This window comes from Chinchilla lanigera, unplaced genomic scaffold (genome assembly GCF_000276665.1).
Source record: "Chinchilla lanigera isolate Chin_1 unplaced genomic scaffold, ChiLan1.0 scaffold00193, whole genome shotgun sequence".
In the NCBI taxonomy this organism is placed as follows: domain Eukaryota; kingdom Metazoa; phylum Chordata; class Mammalia; order Rodentia; family Chinchillidae; genus Chinchilla; species Chinchilla lanigera.
Window position 1 is genome coordinate 846,749 of NW_004955594.1, and position 9,866 is coordinate 856,614.

A 9,866-nucleotide genomic window follows, 5' to 3' on the forward strand; every position below is an offset into this window, starting at 1 on the left:
ACTTGCACCAACTCGACTCCAACTTCCTTTTCCCCACTCACCACCCTCCGGACCCCAACTGCCAGAACCCCCGTGTACCCAGATGTGTGCCCCCCCACCCCTCAGACACCCTCCCGCACCAGGCCTACTATGTGACACACCTCTTGCAACCCACCTCTATCCTGAGATTCCCACCCAAGTGACAGGCCCCAAGGTAAGCACTGAAAGACAGAGAAATATAAAACTAGCCAAACAAAGGAAAGCCAAACTTCAAATAGGACAGGAAAGTCTCCATATTTTTAATCAAAATAATTTCATATATTTTGCTCTGCCAGTTTGAGATCACTTAAAACTATAAAACCCAACAGGAATACTTAAAAAACATCAAGAATCAATTTTAATATGTAAAAATCACCACATTCTTCTCCTAGCAACGAGCAAATTCATTCCTCAAAAGTAAATGAGGGTTAAAATATAGGAACGGCTTGGTTTCCACCACAAACAGCCAGATAGGTTTGGGTGAATTCTGCTGTACACACAGGCTTTGAGAAGTGCACACAGTGGACCAACAGCTGGGCCAGAAACACAAGGGGACACCACCACAAGAGACTGCTGTCCTTAAAGGACGTCCAACACAAGGCTTCCCCAGTGAGCAACACGGGTCAGCTCTACTATTTCACTTAGTGATGGTTCTACACCAGTTCATTCAATTCATTTTTACAAACCTTTTAAATGGGGTAAGAAAAAGTAAACGAGGAGAGGACTACACTGTTGTTAAAAATGACCGTTAGCCAACAGCCGCACAGTTACTGGGCAGTACTGGGTCCGAAGGTGGAGCTTCCCAACTCAGACGAGTCAATGGCATAAAATGTGCCTCCTCCATCACTCATATCCTTAAAACAGGACAAGATGGGATGAGCACGCGGGTAATGCCACTGAGAAGGTCTCGAGGAGCAGCTAAATGTGCCGGGACGCTCCACCCTGTCCGGGGTCTTTGTTCCACTCCCTCAACAAAAGGAACTGTTTCTCTCACTAAGGCTCTCCATTTCTCCTGCTGCCTGGACACAACTGCTCAAAGCAGCCTTTGCTACTCAGATGCCACTTCCACCACTCTGGCTTTCTTCTTCTTCTTCTTCTTTTTGGCAGTGTCACTGTCCTAGAGAGAAGAAAGAGACCCTACTGGTGTACTCGCACAAACAGGGACCTTCAGATGATCAAAGCACACCTCCCTCCACTACCCCCAACACAATTCACACTGTAAGCCACCTCTTTCAAGGGCCAGGTACCCCGCCTGTCCATCCCTCGGGCACAAACAAGGCCACTCCAGAACGTAAGTGAGCAACCTTTGCCTCAGCCAAGGGCTGAGCCTGCACATGCTCGTCGTACCCCATCTCCAGGCTCGCCCCCGCTCTCCGGTGCAGCTTTAGCTTTCTTGTCCTTATTCTTCTTCTTTTTTTCCTTTTTGGACAACTTGGGGGCTGCTGCAGGGGTCTCATCACTTCCACTCTCACTCTCTCGCTTACGCTGAGATGACAAGTGATCAAAGTTAGACTTTGGGCAATAATGGACACAGAAAGTTCAGTAACTCAAGAAGTAGGAAGTCACCAAATATCTCAACTGGACCCAACAGTTACGTTTTCCCGAGAAGCTATTTCTGGACTACAGAACACAGGGATATGCCCTCAAGTCCCCACACAGGGCAGGCACAGCTGGGTAAGTTCACACATGACAAGTTACAAGCTCCACCTACACAGCTCAGGTCACTTGGTACTTGGTACCACTGAGAGTGCCAAGTGCAACATGCCATTCTGGGCCCCAACCCGGGGGAACCAAACTGCTATGACAGGCTTCACTCAGACCCTTTAAGCACTGGTGCCACCTAGAAATGCTTACTGGTCTCCAGCAACTCTGTACCCTGTTTTGTGCAGACCCAGGGTACCACCCAACCCAGGGTAGAGGCTGGAATAACACTCGCCATCCGTGCTGGCCTGGGGTTACTGCCACAGCTGAGGTGAGAGCTGACACGAGTGGAACACGAGGGCAACACAATCCGAGACACACATGTGTGTGTGTGTGGGGGTGTGCGCGCGCGCACACATGCATGCAGCCATTAGGTGACAGCGAGAAGCCCGCCACACCAAGTAGATATGCTAGGCTGCACACCGAGATAAGCCCGATGCTGATGCCCATTTCCAAGGATCATGCGAGCCACTCACCTTTGTGACTTTTACTGCCTCAGTGACCACCTGTGGGGCTTTTGTCACTTCAGCAACTACCTGTGGTGTTTTCACCGCTTCAGCAACCGTTTCTTTCTTGCTGGAATCACTAAGAGAGGATAAGGCAGTAATGGGTCAAATCCACTGAGCAGCTTCAGCCAGTGCTTGTGCTGCAGCCTCATCATGCAGTGATACTGGGAAGGTCCAAAGCCACCAGGGAAACACTAACACTGGACTGAAGAGCCCAGACTGACTCCCTCCAGAGCTCACAGGCCAGACTACTAAGAGACAGCTGAAGCCTGGCCCAGGCAGTCGTGTCCTCACAGGGTCCATTTGCACAGTCTGCCCCTCCCCACCCCCAGGCTCGGCACCCTCCCAACCCTGAACAACTCGCCCTCACCTGTAGTCCACGTATTCCTGCTTCCAAGTGGCAGGGGTGCTGTCAGTGGGTTTGCCATGCTTGTCCAGAAGGCCTTGCTTGATCATCATCTTCTTCTGACTTGCCTAGTGGAACAGGGCTTCACCATTAGAATGACATGAGTGCAGGAGACAGAAACTAGCTGCACACTGTGGCTTACGCAGACTCCTCCAGTATACAAGGCAGCACAGGCTTCTCTCCTTTGTCTATTTTCAGCAGGGACTCAAGTTGTTCTGCAAAGCAGCCCTGAACCCTTTCTCCCTGCTTTACCTCAGCACCTAATCTAGCCTGCACACTGGTTAAGACCCTGCCCTCACCCCTGAGCAGGTCACACTCCCTATGGTAGACTCTCTGGGTGTCAGGTACCTCCGTGCTCCTCAGAGCCACTGTCCTTGCTGAAACTCACCACCCCACTGTGTGATTATTTAAGTAACATGCAACCATTCCCCCACTAAAACAATCTCTGAGCCCCAACACAGGGCCTGCCTCTGCTCTGCTCACGAGCAACCAACAATCCAGACCCCTGTGGCAGTGGGGACACACTGGAGCCGTGGAGCACGTGCCCAGCCAAACAGTAACGGCAGGGCCCACAGCCCACTCCCACTTACCTTGGGCCCTAAACCCCACTTCCGAGGGTAGGTGTCCCTCTCCATGATCACTCTTTTGATCTTGGCCACTATACCATGGTCGCAGGTAGAGATCACTGCTGTGGTCATTAATGCAATGGCTACAGACGTTGGAAAGAGAAGATGATGGGAAGGGGAAACATTTGGTAACTGCTAAGCCGTAATTCTGCACTTCATGCCTTCTTCAGGCCTACTGAAAGCCCCATACTCTATTTTAACTGCAGTTTCCTTTGTTCAAGATGTACGTATGGAGAAAACCTTCTGGGAAGGAGGCTTTTGGAAATGATGCTAGACTTACAAGGAGTCCTGTTGACATGCTTTACTTCTGCAAATTAGGGATATTGGAAGTGAGTGGCTCTGACTTACTCATGATGAGGGCCACACAGTATAAAAAGTAAGGGACAATCCAACAGTAGTTAAAATTTCACAAATGAGAAAAAAAAACTGGCACTGAACAAACTACATGGAAGTAGACAACTAACAACGAGTGCTCTTGACCTGTGAGTTCTCCCTGAAGATCCAAGGGGCTATGTGCACATAAAGGTGAGCCCTGCCCACCTCCCTTTCCCCGTGACCACCCCACACACCACCACACAAGACCCCAAAATTCATCAGATCAACTTAAGGAACAGCTCTCATCAGGCCTAGCTGTGACAGCGCGGGAAGGAAGCAACTCCAGAAACGAGGGCAACATCCCCCCTCACCCATGCAAATCGCTTCCCCCTTGGTGGTGATGACCACGATCTCCTGGTTGACCTCAATGCCATCCTCATAGCGGAGAACACCTGGAAGCATGATCTTGGCCCCATAGCAGATTGCATTGACCTGCAAGGAAGAGGGCATCGTTAGTGAAGCCGCCAACTGCTGCGTTCCGTCACACTCGCACACCACAGCAGGGCCGGGTGACGTAGCCCAGCGGGAAATGGGGCCAATGGTATGAACAGCCCAGTGAGACACAAGACCGCAGCAAACACTGAGTGTGTGCTAGCTACTGCCCAAAGGATTTTATACACAGCACTCAAAACATCAAAGACAACTGTGATGGGTACTTCTCTTATTTCATGGTACTTTAGCTAAGGCCATCTCTGAGAGTCTGATAACACCCTCACACACACTAGCCAAGCACTATTCTACTGACCTGCACTGCATCCCTGTCCCCAACCTCAAGTTAGGCAAAATTTTCTAGTGACACGGTATTTAAAAATTGATTACACACTGGGCCACAAAGACAATTTCAATTTATAAAAGGCCTCACTCTTTGATCATAGTACAATTAGGAATAAAAAGGCTACTTAAAAAATTCTGGACTGTTTGGAATAAGAAACTCACCTTAAATCACCTTACTACTATAAAAACTCAAACTAAAACAAGAAACTCACTTTATATCACCTTACTACTATAAAAACTCAAACTAAAAACTCCATAATAAACTGGAGAGGCATACTAAAAAGACTGGAAAAATTTAATCACATGAAGAGTAAACAGTATACTTGAAGAGTAAACAGGCCCTCCTTGTGTGTTTTTAAATTCTTTTTTTTTTTTTTTTTTTTGAGACAAGGTCTTGCCATGTTAGTTTACCATGGTCTTGAACTCACTATGCAGCCCAGACTGGTCTCAAACTTGAGATAATCCTCCTCCCTTAGCCTCCTGAGCGCTGGAATTATAGGCATGCACCACCATGCCCCGGTTACCTGCGTTATTAACAGGACTGTTCTTGATTACAAAGCTATGAAGTATATATGCTAAGGGCTTGATAAACTCAGTTTTAAATTCGGATCACATTGCCTCAAATTACAATTTGCTTGAAGAGAACATAACTTTTCCAAAATTCCTATAGAACAAATGTGGTATCTCTGAAATTCTTCTCCTAAAAAGGAAAATTTTATGTACCACTAATAAGTCTGTTACTTGAACCAAGTTACTCAGGGAAAACTAAAGTCAGTACTTAATTTGCCTTATTTAAAAATGAAAGTAGGCCTGGCACTGAATTTTTACTTTAGAGTACTATAACAGGGTTTGACATCAAGAAATTTTAGTCACATTTCCATGAACAAAGAGAATCCATCATTCACCATGTGCAACTAGGAGTCAAAAATGTTTATGAAGTATCCCCAAAATGACAAATAAAAGTCTGCACCACCAAAATTTCATTTAAGAGGAATTCAGTTTTCAGAACAAGGACCGTATCTTACTTTTGGAGTTACATCCTATCTGAACAGAGACTCTTGACCTAGACTTACTGCACTGTCTTTCATAACCAGCCGCTTATGAGAGGTCAGCAGCTTTTCCAAAGGGTAAACAACTCGCCGCAAGTAACTCTCATCCTTGTGGTTGTCATACAACCACTGAGCATCGAGCACATCATGCATTGTCACCATGTGATCCTGAAAAACAGCCACGAACGAAAGGAATTCAGTGTCTTCATAGCTCAAATACCTGTCAGACCTGTTAACTCGTCTGCTAGGACAAGCTCATTATGAGTCACCAGGTCTCTCCGACTGCCTCTCTTCTGGCTACCTTTAACTGTTGCTACATCAAACCGAATCAGGCAATTCTGTAGGCTCGGAGATGAACTCAGAATACTTTTTTACCCAGTTGTCACCGCAGCCCATTTCAGTGTCCCGAAGTTTAATTAACAGACCAGGGAGGCTGCCCTGAACTGAACGCAACACTTGGGAAACTGCCTCCCACAGGACGTGAAGCAGGTGGAATCCCACCAAGGGTTGGTAGACCTGGAAAACCTCTAGCCCCATAATGGCATACCTTTTCACTCATGACTCCAGAACGAACCCTTCGAAGTTCCTGCATCTGACCGCCAACTCCCAGCAACAAACCCAGATGCACGCACAGCGTCCGAATGTAGGTGCCGGCCTCGCAACTCACCCAAAAGATCCCTGAGACACACACACAAAGTAAGCAGCATCTAGTTTCCAGAGTATACACATCGCTGGCTGAGGAACTGTTATTCTCCATCTGAGCCATCAAGACTGAGATGATGGACACAGGCTATGACTATAGTGTGCTAAAGGCATCTATTTTTAACCACAGCACAGAATGCTCAAGAGTGTCCCTCCCCACTTGTGGTCTGTGGCATCCAGCTCCTCATAGGCCTAATGACTCACCTAATCTTCTTTCAGGGTCGTATTCAATCATCTTGCTCTCATAGATTGTCCTCACCCGGAGCTGCCTCTTTACCGCAGCAATAAGCGGGGGTCGCTGGAATAGGGCACCCGTCAGAGTTTCCAGGGCCTGAGAACAAGTGCAAAGCAAAGCAGACACTAGCATCATGTGTGGTCCTAAAGGGCATGCTCTGGGAGTCTAAAACACAAATGAAATCCAGGTTTCTTTCAGTGACTCAAGACTGAAAATGCCCCTTTGGTGTCTGCTTTTCTCTTCACTACTCAAGTCAGGCTCGGTGCTGACCAGAACCTCCTCCTCAGAAGAGACCTGGCAGAACCTTGCCCAGGCCGGATAAGCAGCTCACTGAAAGGGCGTAAGAGGCTCACCAGGAAAGCAGGCCTGGTTGTAGATGTTTAGAGGCCAAAGCGACCTTCTCTACAGTTACACTTACCCTAGAAAGCTGGGTACCCCCTTCAATAGCATTGTGCAGCCGGACAATTCCCACATACTCTTTGCCTGAAAAATGACAAGAGTACTCAGGTGTGGCCACTGAATTTTCTCTATTTTTTATATGCTCAATCATGCCATTTTGTACAACAAAGAAAGCAGGCAACTTGACCTCCATGTTTCTGTAAAATTTTTATTAAACCAGATTCACAAGGCTGGTGAGGAAATGTCAAAGACACTTTTTCTCACCTGGAATTCAAGGTTCAGAGTGCGGACAGGGACAGGGACAGGGACAGTACCCATTGTAGAGCCAGACTGGAAAATGCCTTGCAAGGGCACTTTAGGCAGAAGCACGGAGAGCAGAGCCTGGAGCAACAAGCCCAGCACTGGACAGAATTCTGCCCCCATGCTAGGAATGGAGTAGGGGCTCGGTGTGCACATGCCTAGCACCTGGAACTCAGAAAGCTGAGACGGGAGGCAAATGCAGAGTGCCTTCCCAGCTCCAGGTAGCCACCCCTTCGCTCCCTTCCACATACCTGCACTCTGCTGCGACTTCACCAAGCGAGTGGCTCGTTCTATGCACACAATTAAACAGCCAGTCACCTTGGGATCCAGTGTGCCACTGTGCCCTGTCTTCTCCACACGGAGTATTCGTCGGATCCAGGCTACCACCTCATGAGAAGAGGGGTTAGAAGGCTTGTCAAGATTAATGAAGCCTGTCCTAGAATGGAAAAATCGTTCCATGTACTGCCTGCTCTTGTGCTCTTGAACAAATGAAAACCAAATTTAAGAAGTTAAAGGTAAGTTCACCATAGACGTCAGCTGTATGTTCAGGGCAAAGTCATTCTAGGATGACACAATCTCCTCGAACAACTGATGTGATGTGAAAGCAGGATTTGGAAAAGGACGTAAAGTGTGAACAGTGCATGCTCCGGATACTTACCTGATATAGTCCCCGATCTCCCTCTTCAGAGGATTGGAACCACAAGGAAGAGGTGTATAGTGTGTTGTCCTTACATTCAGCTTATCAAAGTTCTGGAAAGCAATGATGCGATACGATTAAAACTGAATACTACATCCCAGACACATAAAATGATGTGATAACCCTTTTCAAATTCATAAATATGGATTTCTACTCCTGGATTACCTGTTAAACCTCCTGAGATACAGGGGAAATCCTCAATATTAGTAAAAACAAGACAAACTTGAGCACTTGTTGGTTCAACTCACTGCTGTAAAAGAGACTTGCTGGGGTACCACAGAACAGATTGGGTTTCACCATGTAGGGTTATAAACTTAAAAAAAAAACTGGAGTGGCTCTGATTTTCTCAAGGACAAAAGACAGCCAAACTGACAATGACTGGCAACATTTCTCAACACAGCCAGCTTGTTTCTGCTCCAGATGCCCCATCTCTATTCTTTATACAGCTTTTCCTTTGGCCACCACTTGGAAGGCAGCCACGCTTACCACGGTACCACCAGCTCACTTGGCCACCAGTTTAGCTTCATTAGGGTACTTATTACAAACAGCATCTTTTTCTCCGTCCACTTCCCATGGCCCAGCATTATTTTTCCTCACAGCAGGGACCCTGCTACCCTGTTTACTAACGTATCTTCAGAATCAACAACAGAAAAGCAAGTGATGCCTACATGACAGTTTAAGCAGGCAAGTAGAAACTCAACTCTTGTTAAATGATATAAGCAAACTCCATACTTTCGTATGCAATGGTTTAGTAACGCTTCGTCAAGGGGTGCCTCTTAACTTTTTCTCCAATCCTCACTGCTGGTATCCATTTTAATTGTAGAAATTATAGAAATACCATAATTTAACCCATCACTGAAATACCTCATTTAAAACCCCAAATAATAAACCAATAATTGAAGACATACTACATGCCAGGAACTGTGGCTCATCATGTTCTGTAACCCTTGGCACATCTGAGATTTGTGCAGTCTCAGAAGGGGAAACGAATGGCTCACGGTCACACACAATCTGACCCAAATGGGTCTGGCTTCAAAGCTCCTAACCACCACAGCATTCCTACTTCAAGTGTGGTGCCCTAACTGGTGCAAGCTGACAAGATGCATTTCACCTTCAGACCAGACACTGCACCGTTTACAAACTGACAGCAATTTATTACTGTAGTGACATTAACGCTGTGTTCTATAAAAGTGTTGGGAACACTAAACAACAGGATCTTTCACTCCAGATACCTTAAGGAATGGTGCTTTAGACGCTATCATCTGGTATTTACTAAACTCGAAGATGTTAACAGTAAACATTCTTAACCAACTGGTTAGCAGTTATGAACGTTCCAAAAGCCATTCCCTGGATGCACGGGGCACATACCTTGAGCAACAGAGGCCACTGAGATGTGTCCAGCTGAGCCACTTTGGATTCTGGCTTGATAATAAATTCTTCAGCGTGTTGGATTTCCTTCCACAGGACAGAAACAACCTATTAGACCTTTTCACTTGATTTTGAACAATTCCATCCCTGCTACTAGTGTACGCCTTTCAAACTGGAAATAAGGCCTTCTATGCCTCTTCACTAGGGCCTCCAAGAAAGAAAAGAAACCATCCGGGAGCTCATTAGGGAAAGTCATGTGCCACTATAAAGGGTCCAAATATTTTAAAAAGGGTAACTGTATGGCTGCCGGCGAGACAAATCGGGAGAAATTCTGGGAGAACTGCGGGCATGGCCAACATCATGTGGGAAACCACGTACAGCGTCCCGTCGGGGCACCATTTCAGCGCTTCCTTGGTTCTTACAGGGTGGGCACGCGAAGTCAGCCCACTCCTTGGGAACATCCAAACCACTTATTTTCTTCAGCTGTTACTTAAGTAAACTCTTTTGTAATACAAGCAAAGTAGAGCACATCCTACTCACGGCCACATCTTCTTCTTGTAACGACTTCCGATCCTTTTTCTTCTTGTGCTTCTTTGGCAAAGTAATTACTAAAAGAAACCCACGAGAGACAGGGGAGAAGAGAAGTGTAAGGCGCAAGACGGGCGCCAGGGCGGCCGCAGGGGCTTCCGCGCAGCTCCGGGCGCCCCGCG

At 46.9% G+C, this 9,866-nt stretch overlaps 1 protein-coding gene across 1 annotated transcript in view; it reads right to left on the minus strand.

The window, feature by feature from the left end:
- Positions 1–248: 248 nt before the first annotated feature.
- Positions 249–9,866, minus strand: part of Dkc1 (dyskeratosis congenita 1, dyskerin) — a gene marked incomplete in the record, with an annotated part of 10,259 nt that continues 641 nt past the window's right edge. Inside the window, 14 exon segments of the mRNA XM_013509993.1 lie at positions 249–1,135; positions 1,366–1,503; positions 2,196–2,304; positions 2,596–2,699; positions 3,222–3,340; positions 3,944–4,064; positions 5,480–5,623; positions 6,003–6,133; positions 6,362–6,488; positions 6,811–6,875; positions 7,343–7,527; positions 7,750–7,841; positions 9,157–9,243; positions 9,697–9,764. Coding sequence (XP_013365447.1) covers positions 1,067–1,135; positions 1,366–1,503; positions 2,196–2,304; positions 2,596–2,699; positions 3,222–3,340; positions 3,944–4,064; positions 5,480–5,623; positions 6,003–6,133; positions 6,362–6,488; positions 6,811–6,875; positions 7,343–7,527; positions 7,750–7,841; positions 9,157–9,243; positions 9,697–9,764 — 1,559 coding nt within the window.